The 24,712-nt window shown below is 33.0% G+C and overlaps 1 protein-coding gene across 2 annotated transcripts; it reads left to right on the top strand.

The window, feature by feature from the left end:
* The first annotated feature begins 481 nt into the window (after positions 1–481).
* LOC139519352 (uncharacterized) lies at positions 482–20,817 on the top strand. Of its 2 annotated transcripts, XM_071311354.1 has the most exons (5): positions 482–533; positions 6,389–6,479; positions 8,879–9,036; positions 13,365–13,439; positions 13,896–20,817. In XM_071311354.1, exons 2-5 carry the CDS (start codon positions 6,455–6,457, stop codon positions 14,598–14,600), a joined length of 963 nt encoding a protein of 320 aa, XP_071167455.1. In that variant the 5' UTR covers positions 482–533; positions 6,389–6,454; the 3' UTR covers positions 14,601–20,817. The 2 variants fall into 2 exon arrangements, with proteins under 2 accessions (XP_071167455.1, XP_071167456.1); XM_071311355.1 differs by lacking the exons at positions 482–533; positions 6,389–6,479 and adding an exon at positions 12,163–12,255 and having other exon boundaries at positions 8,900–9,036.
* Positions 20,818–24,712: the final 3,895 nt, after the last annotated feature.

The following is a 24,712-nucleotide window of genomic DNA, read 5'->3' as shown; positions in this document are numbered from 1 at the left end:
TAACATGCAACAACCACAAGTCAACCAACATTCGACTTGTTTTCAACTTATATTGACCACATTACAACCAGCAATCGACTTGTTTTCAACATACATCGACCAAATTTAGACCAAAATTCAACCTAATTTCAACGTTGGACGCTGACGTTGAATCAACGTCATATCAATTTTCAATCCAACACTACTTTTCAACATTGATTCAACGTTGAAATCTTACGTTTATTCAATAATGAATCAACGTTGCTGTGCCTGCTGGGAGGAGACTACTTTGCAATCACATCCATCCACTTCATCCTCTGTTAATATAATCTATTTACAGTTCCGTATATAACGTATTGACCTCGTCAAAAGTCCATAATTGATAAAAATATTTAGACAAATGAAATATGTGTTTTTAAGGTTACATCTTCATATACTTTTTATATTGATAGTGCGGTGCTCCTAAATATATGATGACAAGCATATGAATGAACCATAACAAATCGTTTCACTCCCCACTACCAAAATAATCTAACTTCGGAAATAGTAATCAGGTAGATAGTTTGTTTACATTTATCAACTGTTTATTTGTATCATGTTATTAAATACGTACACCGATAGAATAAGTAAAAGAAGAAGTTAGTAGACATTGAGTCTTTACTAACAGTGAGATTTTAGACTAGAATGAAATTTATTTGTGAAGTAAGTTTGTTTATATATAGGTCATGTAGGTATCTGGATGATTTAGCATATATTAATCTATTGCAATAAAAAATCATAATATCTAAGAAAATGTGTAGATTTAGCTAACAAAGTTGTTTTAACTTGGAATAAGCTACAATTAAAAATTGCTTGCTAATCCCTATTACTATTAGATAACTCTGGTTCATTTCCCAATCAATCTATCACCAAGGGAAGATAAATAATTCGATTTTCATTCATAGTCTTTGTCAAAAATGATGAACGTTTCTGTATATTGGTATGTAATCATTTTAAACGTTTCAAATTTATGAAATTATATTCGTACATCAATGTTTTTGATACACCAATAACAAAAAACTGAAATATATTGAATTGATACATTTTGTAATTATTCAAAATTATATCAGAAACCTAAATTTAATTATAAAATAATGAACCTGTTAAAGGGGGACAATACTCGCATAACTTTTTCGAATTGGCACATAATACAACGGAATGTCACTCTTGCATACAAATGGCACATCAATATAATTAATTAACTGTGCAATCGTGCTCCACCTTTAATAATGATTCTAAATTATAAATATAACCAAAAGTTGTTAATCTATAGATATTAAAGACTAGTGAAAGCTAACCCACTGTTAAAATATTTCATTGCAATTTTTTAAAATTTCCTCAGAAAAATGCTCGAGCCACTTGACTTTCATAGCTCATAATTAACGTTTTTACACAATATTTGAATAAAGTAGTTAAATATTATTCGCTTCTCAAAGTGAAAGGCGCAATAAAAATCGTATGCTTGCACCATCTTACCGAAATACGGATTTAATTAATTCCTGAACATTTCGACATTAATTTCTTCGTTTTTTTTGTTTTTTTTTGTTTTTTTTTTTTTATCAAAACCGGTTTTAAACAAATCACAAGTACGTGTTAAGATCCGACTGAATACTCATTTCCCGATATGGTCAGGTAAATTTGCTAGATAATTCGATCCAACTCAGATTCGTCTATACAAATTCGTCCCAAGTTGCTTGGACACATCGTTCCAACTTTTTCAAAAACTGGTCAGTCGTTCCAACTTATTCAAGAACAGTATTAAACAATATTAACCATTTAAATGGCCTTATTATTTTAATATATAATGCTGTACTTATATATATAATGTACATAAATACATTTTAAAAAAATCTTTGAAGCATGATTTTATAATACAATTGTATGTGATAACCGAAAGACCCCATATCTCAGTCATATGTCAGTATAACCAGCTAAAAGTATTTAGCATATTTTGCATGCATTCAATTGATTATGAAACCAATATCATGTTATATTATGTTACAAGAGTAACATTTCTACAAAAATCTTCAAAGATATTACTGAAAAACGTTTACAAGAAATTGATGATTTTTGCCGTGCACTGTAGGTCGATTTACACAAATACAGTGATATACGGACATATACAGTATAAGAAAGTTGGAACAAATTGTTAAGTCTGATGGAAAAACGATCTTTTAAATGAAATATACATAAAAAATTTACAAGAAATTGATGATTCTTGCCGTGCAATGTGGGTTGATTTACACAAATACTGTGATTTACCGACATATACATTTATAAAAAGTTGGAAAAAATTGTTGAATGATTCTGATTAATAATGAACTAAATCAGTTGGAACAAGTTGTTAAGTCTGATTAATAATAAACCAAATCAGGTGGTACGAATTGTCCAAATCTGGAATGAACTGGTTTGGAACGAATCGGACTTGGAATGAATTGACTAGAATTCTTTATATATTATTGGATCCTCAGTCTCAGACGTGGCCCGTCACCTGCTAATCCCTATTTAGGGGGTTATCCCCCATGGCATCACAGGGTTTGTTTTGTGGGTCCGATGAGGTTTTATTCTCAATGACGGTCACTATCCTCGTACAACCCATACAAGCCGTAGTACTATTAACTTAAAACCTTGATTTAAACCGGCATTCAAAAGAGTTAAACAGTTAAAATATTAAAGCACACATATATCATAACCAATGCAGTAGTAGATAAGAACACATTTGACAATACACCTTATCACTATTTGGAAATCTGAGAATTTGTTCCGCATGAACTATTGACGTCATACAACAATCACTTTTCCAGTGTGGCTTCAGATTTGTATTATGACGTCAAAATTTGATGGTAACCTTTGTCATATTTGTGATGTCCAGTAATGGTTGATAAATAGCAACAGAGACATATAATACATGTATTATATGTCTCTTATAGCAATAAGGTGTATAAAAAAAAAAGAAGCATAAGGTCCTCCAGATCAAATAATTATGATGTCTTGAAGGCTATTATTACATGTGTTATTGTGTCCAAATAATTATGACGTCTTTAAAGGCTATTATTATAATAATAATAGCCTTTAAAGAAATCATAAGTATTCGGACTAAAGGTCCTCCCTTAAAATTGCCCATAGTTTATATTTGGGTCAATTTCAAAAACTGTCTTATTTGGAAATTGCAAAATTATGATGAATTCAAATAACCCCTGCTCATGCATTTGTCATAAGCAAATCAAAACAAACAGTACTTATAGAGAAAAATATAGAAGATATATTTAAAGTTGCAATCTTGATAATGTCATGTATTTTGATAAAATTTAAAGCTTTTTTTTTGCTGCACTCCTGGCCGCTTTGGGGAGTTCGATCACCATCAAAATTCATCAACCACTTTCCGTGTTTTCGAATATCGTCACATTATCCAAATCGAACCCATTTTCGCACAAAAAAGCGATAGACTTGGAAGAGATGGTATAGGTTTCATCGTTAGTCAACATGCAGTTTTTTTAACAAAGATTTATACACTTATATATCGCTCTTGCTGTCGCTAATTTAATATGGTTTATATAATTCGTTACCTAGTAAATACGGTAACTGGACGTCTGTCAAAATATGAGATCCTTCGATATATCACGTCACGAAATAATTACGTCACATTGAAGGCGTATTTAAGCAGACGTCACTATAGCAACAACCTCACATTAACTTCATTTTGCGTTCACATTTAGAAGTGAGGTAGTTAACCCAGGTTCAACCCCAATTTACTCCACCTTAAATGAGGGGTAATTTAGATCCGGGTTAAGGCGTTCACACTACCTAAATTTTACCCGCATTAATTAATTCGGGTCGATTCCGGTTTAAAAGGGCATAGTGTGAACGGGGTATTAGATAGCAATTCATGATATTTAGCATTTTTCTTTCTTTCTAATAAAGACTAAAGCTGACATCAAGTAATTCCCTGGGTACATTGTAGTTCGTTTACTTTTGTCTTTAGTTTATTGGTAACAGGAAGTCAGGAACAAATGTTAATAGTATATAACCATAGTAAGTCCTCTACTTTTACCTTTTGTCTACCCTGTTACCAGTAGCAGTATTGCGTAGATCTGCAAATTCTCTGTTGCAGGGATTAAGACGTTATAACATTTAGATGAGTTCAAACAAGGAAACATTTCATTATGTAAAAAAATTATCAATATCAAAATAGATCTCTGATTCCCTTCTGTGTTTCAATCTCTCAATGTTTTGATTTGGTCATTCACTGACTATAACTTTAGAAGTATTTACACTTGTATGCAAATATGTGGGCCAATCTTTTAAACCACACAAGTTGCCCATGACACCAGGAGGTAATTGGAGAAAAATCAAGGGTCATTATGGGAAGAATATAGCTAAATATCAAAAGTGGAAATGGGTTCATTCTTAACCATCTTACTGCTGATAATTTTATATCGTTGCATTTGTATGCCACAAAATACAACAGCTTTAAGTTTTTGATGTTCAACAATGACATCACTTGACAATTGACGTCACACCTCTAATGACATTGCTGTGGGCACCAATTGAAGAAAAATAATACAAATTAAATGATTTGGCCATTTAAACATCAAGGTACATGTACAATGATTCAAGGAATGCAATGTTTTTATCAAGAAACATGGTCCTACATGCTGTTTTAAATTTTATAAACAAGAGGTTTAAATATTACAGCCAGCAGGAATTTTTGAGAAATAGAAATAAAAGTTTAACATTTAGTAGAGTTACATTTTAGGTCCCAGTGTATATTTCTGATTGTGGAATTTATTGTGCAACAGATATGTTTACACTTGAATGAAAATTTGTTTGCCATTGCTTAAAGTCACGCAAGTTCTTGAAAAATTTGCATTAAAAATAACTCATTTAATTTTGAAAGTCATAAATCGATTGAAAGAAAACAAATCCGGGTTACAAACAAAATCTGAGGGAAACCCATCAACTATAAGAGAACAATGAAACAACAGGAAAACCGAAATGTTTATATTCAGTTATATAAGTGACCAAATGTGCATTTCATTATAGATTTCCAACTGATAAAAAAGTTAAGCTAGTTTTGTTTTCTGATAATTATATGCATGTGTACGTATTATAAAAAGTAAAATCACAATAATACTTAAAATCAAAGGAAAATTCATAACGGAAAGTCCCAAATTGAATGGCAAAATCAAAAGCTCAAACACTTAAAACGAATGGACAGCATCATTGCTTCAAATAGCTTTGAAAGTATTTATTTTCATATTGTTTAAGTGTGATGTATCGTAAGACCTACATTATATTTGTATGCAAGTATTTTACTTTATTTCTATTCTTGTCTTTCAAAAGTGTGAGGTTTGGCTAGCCTCAAAACCTGGTTCAACCCATCATTGTTCTTCAAATGTTTTGTACCCAATCAGGAATATGACAGATGTTACCTACATGTAATAATTTCTTTGTGTATGTTGCATTGTCGTTTATTTTGTTGCACTTCAGTATTTCTTTTGTTTCTGTTATTTTTCTCTTATAGTTGATGTGTTTCACTTGGTTTCAGTTTGTAACCTGGGTTTGTTTTTCTCTCAATTGATTTCTGAATTTTGAACAGCAGTATACTACTGTTTACTTTATTTACATGTTCTTTGACAGGAAATAAGGTTCATTTAACAAATGGACAAATATAGCTATATTTATGCCTCAAAAACTACTCGTGTACAACCTTACCTGTGCAGTTTGGAAAGTTTTAAGACCCTGGCATCCACTAGATATATTTATAAAAGTTAAACACATTTTGCATTTCAGAAAGATAAAGTGTTTTGTGGATTTGAATGGGCATTCATTTTTTCTGTTCCTGCAGAAGGTGTAAAATTATACAAACACCTGAATTGCATTTGATACTGTCCACTCAGTTATACCCTTTAGCTCACTTATAGTTGTGTAGATATCTATTGTCTGTCTATTGTCCATGCCAATCAAGTACAATCAATACAATACAAAACAGTAGTTACCTGAGAGGGAACATCTCAAAGTTGTACCAAAATTAATTCATTTTTACATCGAAAATAAATGCCAATTAAAATTCAAGAAAGATTTTGTCATTTTAAAATATAAATTGCATTTAACGTTTATGTAATATCTAGTTGATGCCAGACATTAAAACTTTTCAAACTGGATAGGTAAGTCTTTACTCACAGTAGTTTTCAGATGTGACACATATAGCCATTTTTGTCTATTTGTATTGATGAACTTAAAGTAATTTATAACATTTTAAAATGCTGCATAGAACTATTTTTCTGAATATATATGATTTTTTCTATATAAGATGATCTAAGATGAGACACCAGTGCTGGGAATTACATAACAGAATTTCATTTTTCAGTATAAAAGATAACTGAATATTACACAAGTTGATATTGAAAAACATATATAAGCTGATTTGGTTAAAATGGCAGACAGTTCCACCCAAGAGGGTAAGTACTATTAAGTATCCAAATATTTTTTTCACAGACAGCCACAGCTGTGTTTTTTTTTTATAAAAGCAACCTGAATTTCATTTCTAAATTTCATCTGATTTTCTAGGGGATAAAATATAACCTGTATGGAGAATGTTTATAATAGACCTTGACAGTCAGATATAGTCACCCGATCTTGAACCCATTTTGGTCAACTTTTCAGGATGAGTTCCTTTCCTCAATATTAAAGCCTTGGTTACTCTTCTGTTCAATTTAGAATGAGATAAACATATCAACAACATTGATTAATTGATTGTTAGTGTTTAAACTCCACTTTTAAGTGCCATTTGGACTACTTCGTGGCGGCAATTTTCATTGGTGAAGGGAGCCGGAGTGCCAGGAAAAAACCCACTGAACTTCGATATATAAACTGACAATCCTAGTCAATTAAGATTAGAGTTGAGTGCACCCACACGAGCCGGGTTCAAACTCACAACCTCAGTGTTGACTGGCTAGAGATTGTAGTAGTAGAACATCCACCGAGGCACCTCATAATCATATCAACAATGTACAAAGAAGATCTGTCTCGTGGATTGATCATGAAACCTAATATATGATATTATCATAACTATTTTACCCATTTAGAGCTTGTATTTTACCAAAATTATAGTGTTATCAACCGTTTGGGATCCACATCAAAAACAGCAAATTTTAGGAATTGAAGGTACATAAATTAGCAGCCTGTGATATGTGAATACAAACAAATAACATACACAAAACAAATTAAAAAAAACACCAAGGGTCAAATACAATTCGTGTATTACATGTAAATGATTTTTACAAAATGCAATTGTAAATACACGTTATACTTATATACAAAAAAATGACTCTATATTAGGTCTGTTGTTTGACAGTCATGAGTTGTTACATGTAGCTCTTTTGGTATCTGCCAACTTCCTATTTGCTGATACTTTCAGTTTTCAATATGTTAAAAAAATTATATCTCAGAAGGTTCTAAACAAAAATGACTTTGTATTTGGTCAGCAGCTCAATAACAAGAAGTTGTCAGATGGCTACTCAATGTAACTTATACATTGAATTCGCCGTTTCAGAATCTAATGATTCTGGGTAATATTTCATAACCGTACACCAAACGTTGGGATTGGTTTAAAAAGTTATAAACAATGGAAATTCAAACAATGCCAATACATTAATTTTGTTTTGATGTTCAAATAAAGAGATTACCAATAGTCCTTTATGTTTCGAATAGTCAATTTACGAGTGGGGATATGCTTTGCTGATCATCATAAACATTCTTAGATATAGGAAGATGTGGTATGAGTGCCAATGAGACAACTCTCCATCCAAGTAATAATTGATAAAAGTAAACCATTATAGGTCAAGGAACGGCCTTCAACACTTACATCCCAGCTCCTTTGCTTTACCAGGGGCGATCTGAGCCGGATCATCCCTAACAGATCACCCCAGCTTGGGTTCTTTGTTTTTGCATGCTTTCCATTGTTTTGAAACATTTTGGCGGGATTGCCTAAAAACTGAATTATTTATTGAGAAAAGACACACTTTCAAAATTTATGTAGAAAAATTCCATTGTTTATGCTGGGATTCGAACTCAAGTCCTTTAGCATATCAACCCACGACACATTCCCCTAAACCAGGACGACTGGGTACCAACTGTCAGTAATTTAACATATTGAAAGGAAGCAAGATATTTTCCTAAGTGGGGCGAGTTGGCAGACTTTATCCAGTGGGATTTTAACGCTTTTCATAAATTAGGCGAGTTGTCAGACTGATTGTTCAGTGGGAATTTACCCTTTTTCATAAGTGGGACGAGTTGGTAAACACGAGTGGGCCAGTTTTTAGAATGTGGCGATTTGGTGTCGATTGGCCAGTGGGGCGAGTTGACATAGTTTGATATTTAAACATCGTGTTTGGGGGTCATAAAGGGTATATATTATATAGTAATATATAATGTATACTATAATGGTTGTGTGGCATTCTAAACTAGATTTTATAAATTGTAAATGGTTTTTCGTCTAATCCAAAACAGCTGGAATGTAAAATAGTTATCCCATTCGGACTTGGTGTGTCAGAGTTAGATCACCTTCTGTCCGCCGGCCATCGGGGTGATCTTACACTGACACACCGCGTCCTCATGGAATAACTATAACGGAGCCTTGGCTCACACCGAACTTGTTAACTTTGTCATTGACACGGCATGAATAGAAATCTCATTTATTCGTAATGAATCCGTTGACAATTCATGATAATTGTATACATGTACATGATAATTTCTCAAAAACTCAAAAGTGATTTGTTATTAAAATAGGTATTTCAAGTTATTAGATAATTTCAGCAAACAATGTCAGGTCAATGTAGCTTTTATTTTTGTCTTGCAGGTTCAGATAGCAAGGAAGTATTTCAGAGGTTTAAGATAATTGGTATTTTAGAAATTATATTTGGCAGTTCCTTACTGATTTGTGGAATAGTAGGTGTTGTATATGGAGGATATTTTGGGGTTCCATATTATTCTGGATCATTTATTACAGGTGTCTATGTAAGTACTTTTTAAAAAATATCCTATTTGATTTTTTGGAAAATGACGCGTCAGCGGCATTGTTCCAATACCATTGACCAGAACAACAGGAAGTCGATTATTGCCTCCGCCTACCGCACTCGGTTTCATATTTACTATTTTACAAACTAACTGGTATCTGCTTGTATATCGATACACTCGAACAAAGTGTTGTAGTCGGACGGGAACCAGTTTACATACTTTATTTTATTTACAACCTGTTGACCTGTCCATAGAAAGGCTTGTATAGTCCGCGGTTTTATTCTCCAAAATTGGACCTTCCAGTAGGGGTGCGGACTATAGAGTACAATAAGCAAGAAATAAGAGAACAAGTTCAATATTCGCGGCGAGGTGGTTTGTTTACGTTCCGCCATCTTTGTTATTGATATTGTAGAGGGCGCTTTCATCATTTTTCAAACTAATAATTTTAACTCATCCATATTAATAAGTTATTTCTATTTAATATCAAATTAAAAGTGATAAATATAAAACTAAACCTTTTGTTACAAAATTTCTCGTTTCTTTTCAATGCATTTAGAATTTGTAAACTACAAAACGTAATCGGTTATTGTTCATTCCGTTTTGGTGTTTCATGTCGACTTAAATGGTTTGTATAAGCTTAAGACCCTTCAAACATTAATGTGATAGGTATATTAAAGACTGTTCTACAAAAGGAAGGAACTGTTTCATTTTCAAAGTCGTATTAAAGTGAAAATTTGTCATGTGCGGATTTCGACTCTCACCGGTTAGTTTCTTCTTTACGCGTGCCTTTTAAACTTCCTGTTGAAACATCGCAAGTTTCAAAATTGTTTTGTAAGTGAATTAAACTTATTTTAACAATCATGAAGCGTTCTAGAATCATTTTCAAGCAGTTTCTACTTCTGTTTGATGATCGAAAACAGGGTTTCTCAAGAAAATACCGCAAACGATCGCAGAGGATTTGAAATGTACAAGTCAACTCGGCACCTGGTTAAATCGGCATCTACTGTAGTCAAATCGGCACATATTTGAATTAAATTCGGCATCCAATAATATTTGTAATAATATTTTATATTAATTAATAACTTTTACCAAGTACATAGTTAATATGTTGTTTGTGTATAAGGGTAAACAACGAAGCCCTTACCCAAGCTGTTGTTTTAACAATGAGACAATTAGAAAAATAAAATGGAAAACTATGAGCCCCTTTCCATAAATAAAACGTTCTCATGCAAAATAATTAGCAAATTTAAGGTGTTTTTTTTCAGGAAAGTTTAAACAGCATTAAACCAACAATCCTGTAAAATGCTCAACTGGTTAAAAAATGCATAAAAAAATATCCAATACCTTTAATACCTAAATATACCTTATAAATACACATTAAGTTGAGAAAAGTAAATATATACAAAATGTACATGAACCCCCTTCCTTAGGTATTTAACTCTTTTTGCTTAAATGCTGAAAAAAAATTCTGGCAACACCTTTTTAGCTCATCACTTTGCGTCCGGCGTCCGTCGTCCGTCGTCGTCTTCCGTCGTCGTTAACTTTTACAAAAATCTTCTCCTCTGAAACTACTGGGCCAAATTAATCCAAACTTGGCCACAATCACCTTTGGGGTATCTTGTTTAAAAAATGTGTCCTATGACCCGGCCATCCAACCAAGATGGCCGCAATGGCTAAAATAGAACATATGGGTAAAATGCTGTTTTTGGCTTATAACTCAAAAACCAAAGCATTTAGAGCAAATCTGACAATGGGTAAAATTGTTTATCAGGTCAAAATCTATCTGCCCTGAAATTTTCAGATAAATCGGACAATCTGTTGTTGGGTTGCTGCCCCTAAATTGGTAATTTTAAGGAAATTTTACTGTTTTGGGTGTATTATCTTGAATATTATTATAGATAGAGATAAACTTTAAACAGCAATAATGTACAGCAAAGTAAGATTTACAAATAAGTCAACATGACTGAAATGGTCAATTGACCCCCAAAGGAGTTATTGTCCTTTATAGTCAATTTTTAACAATTTTTATAAAATTTGTAAATTTTTACTAACATTTTCCACTGAAACTACTGGGCCAAGTTCATTATAGATAGAAATAACTGTAAGCAGCAAGAATGTTCAGTAAAGTAAGACGTACAAAGACATCACCATCACCAAAACCCAATTTTGTCATGAATCCATCTGCTTCCTTTGTTGAATATTCACATAGACCTAGGTGAGCGACACAGGCTGTTTAGAGTCTCTAGTTTATTTTTACTCTTTTTGCTAAGAATACTGTTAAAAATAAATATTTAACATGGGCGACGAATTGACTTTATCAGGTGTCGATTTAACCAGGTGCCGATTTTACTATACAGGATGCCGATTTGACCAGGTGCTGGTTTGACTAGAATTCTTTGAAATTACCTGAGTTTCATTAGAACTTTGATAACAGTAACAAAAAGATTATTTCCCTAAAATTTTGTGCGAGAATGGGATTCGGACTATGTACCAGTGAGAAATATACAACATGTACAAACCTTTCTATGGTATTTATTTGTACAAGTCAGGTAGTCTTGACCTATTCATTTGTCTTTAAAAAAATCAGCCAGTGGTCATCTTCACTTCACACACACACACATACATGTATACGAATATCAATTATATGCTTACGAGACATGTTGCATTGTTAAACTAATTACGGTATGTAAAAATCAAGACTTGCATAAAAAAATATCCCAATATTAGAGACAGTGGCGTCATTTTTCTTCAGAGCTTTCAGCTCTTTGATTAGTAAAATATCCTTAATTTGGTGATAGAGGAATTTTGGCCTGCCATTTCTTATTAGTTATTGGGGTTTTTTTTAAATTGAGCTCTTAGGCCCCAGTCACACGACCACGATCGTAACACGCTCACAGCGCTCCGAAATAAATTCAGATCGTGGTGAGGTCGCTGTATGAAGATTTTCGATGTTTTCACGATGCTTAACGTCCGTATTATGCTTCTACAACGGTCCCGTTTCGATTATACCACGTTTTCTCCACGATTATTCTACGACCTCACTACGATTATCACGATCTAATATTACTCATATTACTATTTATCCGATAGCAACACGATCTTACCACGCTTCTTCCTCAATTATAGCACGCTCTTACCAGGATCAGTCTACGATCTTACCACGTTAATATAGTGATCTAACTATACGCTTTCAGCAATAACCTCAACATCATGTTCCATGTAAGTACTTTTCCATTCATTCTCATTGTCATTTATACATAAAATTCTCGAAAACAACACAGACATGCCACCAAAATCTACCAGAACTCGTGGGTTTTGTGGTAGGGTAGATGTAGAGTCAGTGGGTCCTTGATACGTATTCTGATCCAGTAGAGTTGTCGGATCAACCAATCCCACCTGATTTACAACGTATTGCTGATCCATCAAGATCAAATGAGCAATAGTGAGAATGATACAGATGTGTCAAGCATTGTTGAGTTGTCGGAATTTAGAGACATGAAGTCAAATAACATAAATTCAAACAAAACCTTTAGAGCTTTTATATATTTTATGTTACAATGAGCATGACTAGAACTCTAAATTGTCGTATTATGAACATCGTCAGGTCGTAAGACGAGCGTGATAAGGATGGCATGATCGTGGTTAAATCGTACGTTGGTCTTGAACAGCGCAGCATTAACGTGATATTGTCGTAGTAGAAGCGTTTTCTCAAATATTTAAAAAACGATGAAAAGAAGATACACTTTAAAAGAGGCCAATGTTTAATAATCACTTGTCTAAAAAAAAAGAATCTGCTCTAAAATTATAAGGCTAAATGGAATAAAACATACCGCAATCTTCCCTTTCTTAAGGTTCTATTCCTCTAAACACACATGGTTCAATTTTTAAACATATAAGGAAAAAGTAAAATCACAAAATACCGAACTCAGATGAAAAACCAATCGGAAAGTCCGTAATCACATAGCAAAATCAAATGACAAAACACATAAAAAACGAATGGGCAAGAACTGTCATATGCCTGACTTGGTACAGGCATTGACAATGTTTGTGGTGAAAGTATACATGTTTTTTCATCAACCATTTAGTTGTTAAATGATTTTTTATTAGTTTTTTTGTGATTTTTTTTTTATATTTGTACGCATTGCCATTGAGGGTCTAAATCAAAATGTAACGAGATTTTGCATAGTTGCCAATCATATATATAAAATATTGTCTCTGTGTAAAGCAACTCAATTGAAACTCTAAAAATACATTATATACCGGCAATACAGTTCTGTTGCTTTGATTTCAGTTTCTAAAGGGCAAAACGATTTTTGTTTTATTTTCAGTTTCTTCTGAAAGGAATCTTTTTCATTTACTTATACAAGAGAGGAACATCAGGTTCAACAGCTCTATCTCAATTGGTATGTAATTTACTTATGGTTTAAAAGTGAGACAGAACACAGTGTTTTGCGCTCAACTTTTTTGAGTCCATAAAACATTGAAAACAATGGTTTAGCCTATAAATGACCATTTGACTACCCATATAATTGTTATTAAAACTAAGACAAGGACAACACCTAATAAATAAGTTTCTGCTTAATAGCACATTTTAAGAAAAAGCATTTAGCTGTTTATTATTTATAAGATTTTACCTTTTTAACAACAAATTTTTAATTACTTCGTTTAATCATATGACTTCATATTTCTTATTTTAGTGATTCTTATTTGTTTGTCATATGAGTGATCAGTAAAGATACATGTAGTAAATGTCAATGGTTTATAAGAGGTAATGATGAACATAAAACTGAAGAAAATTTTCTGTTAAAACAGTTTTTTCAATGGTTGATGTACAAGCGTTTTATCTGGTTTCTTTTCAGTTATCTTGTAGTGCAGCTATAATCATAATTGGTTTCATGGCCTGTCTAATTGGTATTGTCCTTTCATCTGTCTCGGGAGTATATTCAAGTTGTGATAGAAGCTGGTTCTCAGATTCAGACATAGCATGTGATTCTAATATAGGAAAGTATAGAAGTGTTGCTATACCTATATTGATTCTTTTGATTCTTTGTGCAGTTTTGAACATTTATACATTTTTTTATCTATCCTCAAATCAAAGTAAATTTGGTGTAAACTTTTGTATGGGTAAAATGACAACTCAACAAATGGCACGGAACAACCGAGTCATAATGACGCAGATGTTAATGCAACAAATGGCAGCTCAAGGACAAGGTAGACATATAGCTGGTCAAAACTATCCTGGTGCTCATATTGGAACACGCCCTTATGCTGGATCTACATATCCAATGGTAACTAATCCTGGTTTCCCCATGGGTCCTGCTGCAGGCTATCCAATGGGTTCAGCCACAGGTTTTACGATGGGTCCAACAACAGGCTATCAAATGGTTCCAACTTCAGGTTATCCAATTGGTCCAGCAACAGGTTATCCTACTGGACCAGGTATCCCTCAATCTGAGCAGCAGTTTCCTGGACCTTATCCACAACCAGAAACTTCATACCCATCAGGACCAACAGGGCTTTATTCAGACCCTCCACCTTCTTATGAGAGTGTCACTAAACAGTGAGATACAACATGAACATCTTCATTGTTAAAATGTAGCTGTTGTATTTGATAATGTAAATAAGAAATCACTTTGTTATAAAACACTGTAGCGTTTCAAAGAATTTAAAGTGAAAATAAGCACTAAATGCAATTAGAATTAGCAGTCAGGGTAATTATAAACCTCAGTAAGAAACACCATCAACCTTATTCTAGAGAAACACCTTAAAATACTTGAAATATGAATTAAACTAATATTATTTCAGTGAGAGATACCATAAACATTTCAATTGGGAATACCTCAAAAATTAGTTCAGCGACAAATACAATATATCTTTTCTAAAGACATAAATCATAATCTTATTCCAATGAAGACATTTCAGTTATCGAAATGTGAAAGTTGAAATTAACATAGTTTTATTATTGATAATTCACTTATTTTTGATAACTGTAAGCTGTAGACTTAGAATGAAAACACCTAGAGATGCCATTCTTCTATTGAAAGTCCTATTACTATTTAAATATTAAAATAATACTTGGCATGTAATCATTTAAATGTATATCACAATATATGCTTGAATCTCTGTCTTATGTAAGAGACTGATTAATACCTTACACAAGTAAAGTTTACACGAAAAAAAAGTAAATTAACCTAAAAAACGAACTCTGAGGAAAACTCAAAATGGAAAGTCACCAAACAAATATCAAAATCAAAAGCTCAAACAATTCAAACAAATGGATAACAACTACCATATTCATGACTTGGTACAGGCTTAAAGATACTATGCAATAGAAGAAGAAAAATCAAACCACTACGTACATGAAAAAAAAACCTTCTGAAAGGATATATGCATGATAGAACCAGGTTTACATGAAGTGAAAGGAACCTATGTAAGTTTGGTTCTTGAAATTAAGTTAGACCTTATCTTCATAGTCAACTAAATCTAGAATCTAAAATATTTGTGTCTGACGTTTTTAGGATTTGTTTTAGTTTCTCAATTACATGTTAAATTTTATATAAACTTTGATATATAAAATGCATGCTAATGATTAATTATTTTAATGGCAATTAGTTATTATATTTAGTGTTATATATTAATTTTAGCTCACCTGGCCCGAAGGGCCAAGTGAGCTTTTCTCATCACTTGGCATCCGTCGTCGTCCGTCGTCGTCGTCGTCGTTAAGTTTTTACATTTTGAAATTCTTCTAGAGAACCACTAAATGGAATGAAACCAAATATGGCATGAATGTTCCTTATGAGGAGCTGACCAAGTGTTGTTACTTTGTAGCCGATCCATCATTCAAGATGGCTGCCAGCGGGGGACTTAGTTAAACATAGGACCCTATAGGAAATGCATACAAATGACTTCTTTAAGAGAACCACTGAATGGAATGAAACCAAACATGGCATGAATGTTCCTTATGAGGAGCTGACCAAGTGTTGTTACTTTGTAGCCGATCCATCATCCAAGATGGCTGCCAGCGGGGACTTAGTTTAACAAAGGACCCTATGGGAAATGCATACAAATGACTTCTTTTAGAGAACCACTGAATGGAATGAAACCAAACATGGCATGTTCCTTATGAGGTGCTGACCGAGTGTTGTTGCTTTGTAGCCGATCCATTATCCAAGATGGCCGCCAGCGGGGGACTTAGTTTAAGAAAAGACCCTATGGGAAATGCTTACAAATGACTTCTTTTAGAGAACCACACAATGGAAAGAAACCAAACATGCTATGAATGTTACTTATGAGGTGCTGACTAAGTGTTGTTAATTTGTAGCCGATCCATCATCCAAGAGGGCTGCCAGCGGTGGACTTAGTTTCAAATAGGACCCTATGGGAAATATATACAAATGTCTTCTTTTAGAGAACCACTGAATGGAATGAAACCAAACATGGCATGAATGTTCCTCATGAGGTGCTGACCAAGTGTTGTTACTTTGTAGTCGATCCATCATCCAAGATGGCCGCCAGCGGAGGACTTAGTTTAACATAGGATCCTATAGGAAAATCATACAAATGTCTTCTTTTAGTGAACCACTGAATGGACTGAAACCAAACATGGCATGAATGTTCCTTATGAGGTTCTGACCAAGTTGTTGTTACTTTTTCGCCATTCCAACGTCGAAAATGGCCGCCAGTGGGGGACTTAGTTTAACATAGGATCCTATGGGAAATACATACAAGTTTCCTCTTATAGAGAACCACTGAATGGAATGAAACCAAACATAGCATAAATGTTCCTTATGAGATGCTGACCAAGTGTTGTTACTTTGTAGCTGATCCATCATCCAAGATGGCTGCCAGCGGGGGACTTAGTTTAACATAGGACCCTATGGGAAATACATACAAATGTCTTCTTTTAGTGAAACACTTAATGGAATGAAACCAAACCTGGCATGAATGTTCCTTGTGAGGTTCTGACCAAGTGTTGTTACTTTGTCGCCATTCCAACGCCCAAGATGGCCGCCAGTGGGGGGATTTAGTTTAACATAGGACCCTATGGAAAATGCATACAAAAGTCTTCTTCTAAAGAACCACTGAATTGAATGAAATCAAACATAGCATGAATGTTCCTTTTCTTATGAGGTTCTGGCCAATTGTTGTTACTTTTAGCCAAATTTTATATTTTTTTATATGATTTCAAAAACCCAAGTAGAATCAAGTGAGCGATACAGGCTCTTGAGAGCCTCTAGTCTATATATTTACAGTGCAATAATGAGTTTTTAATTGCATTTACATACACAAAAAAATAATTTTGAAGAATGCAGTTGAATTTTTCACTTTTTACTTTTAATTTACAAATAGACACATTAATACATGATTTCGTCACTCATCCAATACAAGTATCAGCTGTATATACTGCACATATAATATGATATTATACTTATACAACATATACCAAATTTCAGGTTTTTAAGTATTTTTTTAACTTGAAATGGCTATTGTGTTTCAAGTGTATACCAATTTGATGTTTTATGATGATTTATTTTTAAGCACATAAGCAGATATGTTGTGACTATACTGCATTATACTGTCCATTAGGATCAGTATTTTTATTATGTCATATTGATAGTGGAAAATAATCCACTTGGCTTTTTTTTTAAATGAATCTCATTTGTTGTAAAAATTTTGTTTTATATTTACTTAGACTAGACTTTCAAAATTTAGAATATACTTTTGGAAGTTATCTATACAAATCAGCTTGCATTAATAGGAAACCTAATCACTATAACAGTTGCTGTATTTATACTGTTTTAAGTTAAATATGACAAATTGTATCAATTTGATTTAAAAATTCATGCTACAACCCATCTTTGATAGCCATCTGTAAGACTATCTCTCCGGGCACTCCTGCTCCACGAAACTGACCACCACAAAGTAGCACAACCATGTTAGACTGAGTGGTGTAAACAATCTTTAGTTTCGTTTAAACGGTATTTATAAATGAAAAATTATAACAATGAACAGACGAAAGAAATTCTTGATGCGGTAGATTTGTATTAATTTATTGCTCAATTCGTACATGTTCTATATACATGTACTATGATAAAAAGAACTATTCTAGAAGATAAACTACAACAAACCATATATATATATAAGAAAAAGAATTATAACACAAATATGGTTAAAAACTCAAATGAAACTACAACTTTATGAAAAATGTTTTCACAGTAGGAAAAAAGTTTTCACAGTATATAAAATGTTTTCACAGTCTGAACCCAAATGATACAAAAACACCACATTAGTAAGCCACAGCGATTACAATACAATGAAAAGTAAAAAATCATTAACAGATACCTATGAATAATTGTAATCCTGGTACTTTTGGTAACTATTTACACCACTGGGTCGATGCCACTGCTGGTGGACGTTTCGTCCCCGAGGGTATCACCAGCCCAGTAGTCAGCACTTTGGTGTTGACATGAATATCAATTATATGGTCATTTTTATAAATTTTCTGTTTACAAAACCTCGAATTTTTCGAAAAACTAAGGATTTTCTTACCCCAGGAGTAGATTACCTTAGCCGTATTTGGCACAACTTTTTGGAATTTTGGATCCTCAATGCTCTTCAACTTTGTATTGATTTGGCTTTTTAACTATTTTGATCTGAGCGTCACTGATGAGTCTTATGTAGACGAAACGCGCGTCTGGCGTATAAAATTATAATCCTTGTACTTTTGATAACTATTTACACCACTGGGTCGATGCCACTGCTGGTGGACGTTTCGTCCCCGATGGTATCACCAGCCCAGTAGTCAGCACTTCGGTGTTGACATGAATATCAATTATATGGTCATTTTTATAAATTTTCTGTTTACAAAACCTCGAATTTTCGAAAAACTAAGGATTTTCTTACCCCAGGAGTAGATTACCTGAGCCGTATTTGGCACAACTTTTTGGAATTTTGGATCCTCAATGCTCTTCAACTTTGTATTGATTTGGCTTTTTAACTATTTTGATCTGAGCGTCACTGATGAGTCTTATGTAGACGAAACGCGCGTCTGGCGTATAAAATTATAATCCTGGTACTTTTGATAACTATTTACTCTCTGAGTTGGGGGTAAAATAGAGAACAGAAAGTTAAGGACAAACTCTTAACACCTGCATGAGCCTAGGCTCCGTTATGGAGACCGTATCTTGACCTATACAGGTTTACTTTTACTGTTTTATAAAGTCAGGAATATGGCCATTGTTATATTATAGTTCGTTTCTATGTGTGTTACATTTTAACGTTGCGTCGTTTGTTTTCTCTTATTTTTTGGGGTAAATTCACATTGCGATAAGACGTGTCACGGTACTTGTCTATCCCAAATTCATGTATTTGGTTTTGATGTTATATTTGTTATATTTGTTATTCTCGTGCGATTTTGTCTGATGCTTGGTCCGTTTCTGTGTGTGTTACATTGTAGTGTTGTGTCGTTGTTCTCATCTTATATTTAATGCGTTTCCCTCAGTTTTAGTTTGATACCCCGATTTTGTTTTTTGTCCATGGATTTATGAGTTTGAACAGCGGTATACTACTGTTGCCTTTATTTATAAATTGTGATTTAGATACAGGGTTATCTCATTGGCACTCATACCACATCTTCCTATATCTATATAACCTTTATAAAAAGAACTTTAATGAAAAATTATTGAAGATAAAATAATAAACCACAATTATTGCCCCCCCCCCCCCCCCCGAACCATTAATCATATGGACAAGTCACAACTGCATCGTTAACGCTCTAATGTGTTTAGTTCTTTCCAGATTTATATGAAACTTCTATCAGGATATGAAACTCGTGTGATAGGTTTATATTAGCGATGTCTTGCACCAGTTTGAAAATCAATTCTGATCAATTATTTTAAAAGAGTAATGCCCTTTTGAAACAATTATTATATGTAAAAAAATGTGTTGTTAGCGCTCTCATGTGTTTATTTCTTGTCAGATTTTTTTGTCATAGATTTATTTAGAAGTATCTTTGACAAAATTGTAAATCAGTGACGATCAATTTATGTCCTTTGGAAATATTGATTATATGGAAAATTGATAGACTAGTTCCTTAGATAAAAGCTGAGCTGTTTAAGAAATCGTCTCTTAAACTCCTTATGTTTTTATTGGTACACGCAAATTAACATAAAGCATTAATCAATTAATACAACACTCAAATCATGAAATGGGAGTAGCCACTTGCAAAAGATAAGTACTATTATATTTAGATAATTGATACACGAATTCATTTTATCTCAATGAAAAATGTCTTGACTGCAATTATTTTCGTGACCTCATTACTACCAAACTACCCGTACATGAAATTATATCCGTATTCTTTTTAATATATTGTGTCGTGTGTACTATTATTTGTCTGTTTGTCTTTTTATTTTTTAGCATTGTCGTTGACAGTTTCTGAGTTTGACTGTCCCTCTGGTAACTTTCGCCCCTTTTAAGTACAGACCTATCTATAAATCCCATTAACACGTGTACCTCAAAACCACAATAATCTTGTATCGGTTTATGAACAACTATGAACAACTATGATAGATATAACTATTTGTTCCTGATTATTTTGATTTGCATATCAAACTTTTTTGTCAACATTTACTTCTATAGCAGTTGTATTTTTTATAATGTTACATTGAACTATTTATATGTAATTATATAGTTATTTGTGTGTGAGAACCTCAAGGAAGATTATTATATTAAAATTAACTGTGTTTATTCTATTATTATTAAAAAAAATTATTAGTATTATTATTGTAATCATCATCATTAAAACGAGCCGTGTAAACATTTTGTACATTGATGTTTGTCATTTGGTCTTTTCCCCATTTTTTGTACTAATGCGTTTGATAATCTCAAACGTTTCGTTGAAATTAGTTCAGATGTTTCAGAGGAGGAGTTCTTTGGATTTTTTTTTTGATAGACACCGATCACGGTGTGAACTCTAAGTGATGACAAAGGCAAATTTGGTATTTTGAACTAGATTACCTTAGTAAATCCAACAAGAATATTCAAATCAAAATTATGGTGTTGTAATGTCAACTACGTAAGATGTCAAAAGTAAAATCACAAAAATACAAAACTCCAAGGAAAATTCAAATAGGAAAGTCCCTTGAAATGGCAAAATCAAAAGCTCAAATACATCAAACAAATGAATAACAACTTATGTTGAGATTAAACCTTTAGCCAAAATTCTCTATTGTATGACAGTCGCAAAAAGTTTTTACCAAAAAAAAACCAAATATGTAGTATGAGTGCCATGGAGACAACTCTCCATCCATGTCACAAAAGTTAACAATTATAGGTAACAGTACGACTTTCAACACAAATTCTTTCACTCACACCGAACAGCAAGGTTCAAAGGACCCCTAAATGACTAGTGTAAGACAATTTAAACAGGAAAACCAACGATCTAATCTATATACAATACGACAAACACTTATGAACCACAAAAACAAACGACAACTATTAAACAACAAGCTCTGACTTAGGACAGGTGCATGCAAATCAGCTCGTTAATCGTTTTAAGAGGTGCCAATCTTCGCCTTATCATGAAATAGTAGTGTAAAATTACATAATATAAAGACACTATAAAATATCATTTGAAGTAGCTCTACGTGATCAAAATGACGTATAAACAAAAAAAGTTCAACGAACACTGAACGAGTCAGTTTGATCTATAATAATATAATAATATAAAATGGCGTTTAATAAAACAATTTACAGGTAAAATTAGATATAATAATTAAGGTCTTTCCTTTCTTAAATGGAAAGACCTTACTGTATTTCGTTTGTTTATTATTATTATTATTCTTTTTCTTCCGCCGTTTTCAAAGTCAATCCCCAAGAAAAGTACGCAAGATATCAAAATAATCTTTAGTACCAAGTATCGGGTCAATAAAAGCTATCTTGTATTAAGGGCACCGAAGTGTACTATTTACGTTATAGGAGTTATCTCCCCAATTACAAAACACACTGTTATCGCTATAACTCATGAACTATAAGACTTAGCGGCAAATGTTCCTTGCCAAATGATACAAGTTCAAATAATTTTAACCGAAGCGATCCAGTGACTTATTATAGGAGTTATTTCCCCTTGAATATTTTAATTTTCGATATGCATATAAATCTCATGAACCGTAAGTCGTAAAGACTGCGGGTCTTCAGATTTGAGTTCATTGGACCAAAACTTAAAAATATAGGTCAAGGTCAAAGGTCAAGGTCATATTTTAGATTTTCAAAAGTTTTTCATTTCCCTATAACTATTGAACGGTTATAGATACAGAAAATTTAAGCAGTGAAAAATGATTGGTACTTTAAGGGGCAACTTTTTTACATTATAACTATATTGATTTTACCATCATGTAAGGGACATAACTCCCACTAATGGTTTTTAAAAAGCCATTTTTAGGCAAAACTCTTAAACAAAAGGTCCTTAACCCATAGGGTCTTTTGCAATGACCTTGTGGAGCAATGACCTTGACGAAGGTCACAAGGTCAAAGGTCAAGGTCATCAAATTATGTGGTTTTTGGCACTATTTAAACAGTTTTATGTGTGTTCGAATCCAAACCAACCAACCAACCAACCAACCAATCAATCATTTAATCAATTAATCAATCAATCAATCAATCAATCAATGTTTCCGTTTAATGTGTTTCATAAGGGATCCAAGGTGGGGTTTTTTTTGCTTGTTTTAATTGAGCCTATTAAACGTGTTTAACCAACCAACGTGTTTAACCAGCATATTTAACCGACGTGTTTAACCAACCAACCAATCAATCAATCAATCATTCAATACATGTTTCCGTTTCATGTGTTTAATACGGAATCCAAGGTCTCTTTTTTCCGCTTGTTGCAAGAGACCCTGTATCAAGTGTTTAACTAATAAACCAACCAACCAACCAACCAACTAATCAATAAATTTATCAATCAATATATATATGATATATTTATTTATGACAGTATAATTAAAAAAAAATGGAAGGAAAGACCTATCAATTATTCAAGAAGAATTGAACTTTAATTGATTTTGTTGTTCGGAAGTATGAATTTTTTAAGTTACATCCAATGTCTGTTGCCAAGGGGGTCAGGGTGCCCCTATAAAAAAAATGAAGTGGTAAAGTCTGAAAACTACATAACTAGAGGCTCTAAAGAGCCTGTATCGCTCACCTTGGTCTCTGTGCATATTAAACAAAGGACCTGGATGGATTCATGACAAAATTGTGTTTTGGTGATGGTGATGTGTTTGTAGATCTTACTTTACTAAACATTCTTGCTGCTTACAATTATCTCTATCTATGATGAACTTGTCCCAGTGAGTAGTTACAGTGGAAAATAATTTGTAAAAATTTACAAAATTTATAAAAATGGTTAAAAAGTTGAATATAAAGGGCAATAACTCCTTAACTGACCATTTTGAAACCTACTGAACAATTTCCATCGTCAATTTTGCTCTAAATTCTTTGTTTTTCGAGATATGAGCCAAAAACGGCATTTTACCCTATGTACTATTTTTAGCAATGTCGGCCATCTGGATTCGTGGGTGGGGGTCATCGGACACAATTTAAAAAAACTAAATACCCAAATGATGATTTTGGACAATTTTGGATAAATTTGTCAGAATAATTTCAGAGAAGATTACAAAAATTTACGAAAAATTGTTAAAAATTTGCTATAAAAGGCAATAATCCTTAAGGGGTCAATTGACTATTTTGGTCATTATGACTTATTTGTAAATATTTGCTGCACATAAATGCTGTTTACAGTTTATCTCTTATCTATAATGATATTCAAGTCAATTACCAAAAAAACGGCAAAATTTTTCTTAAAATTACAATTCAGGGGCAGCAACCTCATAACGAGTTGTCCGATTCATCTGAAAATTTTAGGACAAATAGAACTTGTCTTGATAAACAATTTTAATCCATGTCAGATTTGCTCTAAATGCTTTGGTATCAGAGATATAAGCCAAAATCTACATTTTACCCCTATGTTCTATTTTTAGCCATGGTGGCCATCTTGCTTAGTTTGTCGGGTCATTGGACAGATTTGTTATAGGTAAATATCCCAATGATGATTGTGGCCAAGTTTGGTTAAATTTGGCCCAATAGTTTTAGGGGAGAAGATTTTTGTAAAAGTTAACGACGACGGACGCCAATGATGAGAAAAACTAACTTGGCACTTCGGGCCAGGTGAGCTATAAAGCTATGAAAACACAGTCTGGTGAACTGCAAAAAATGAATAACAATTGTCAAATCAAAATTAAAGAGACAATATGGCCAAGAAAATATGAAGACAACAAATCCTTAACTTATTCTTTTAACAAGTTTGAAGGTTTAGAATAGGAAATACTTGTGTACTGGGTATAGTTCAACTGTTTTATACTATTGCCAGGGGAAAGTTTCTTATCATATGTACGTGTACTTGGAATCGTTTAATATTTATACCATTGATTCACACAGCACATAGAGTGGGTTGTTCAATAATAACTCTGAATTGCTGCTTGAATAGTTGATAGATAAAGGCAACAGTTGTACACCGAGTTAAAAAAATCGTCAATTTGTTTAAAAGAAAATAAACTTTAGTCCTGGTATCTATGATGAGTTTATTTAAAATATACACAGAAACTGACTATTTGATAACAAC

The sequence above is a fragment of the Mytilus edulis genome, chromosome 4, assembly GCF_963676685.1.
Source record: "Mytilus edulis chromosome 4, xbMytEdul2.2, whole genome shotgun sequence".
NCBI classification, from domain to species: domain Eukaryota; kingdom Metazoa; phylum Mollusca; class Bivalvia; order Mytilida; family Mytilidae; genus Mytilus; species Mytilus edulis.
Note: the sequence above shows the minus strand (reverse complement) of the source record. Positions and strands in the feature narration are given on the sequence as shown.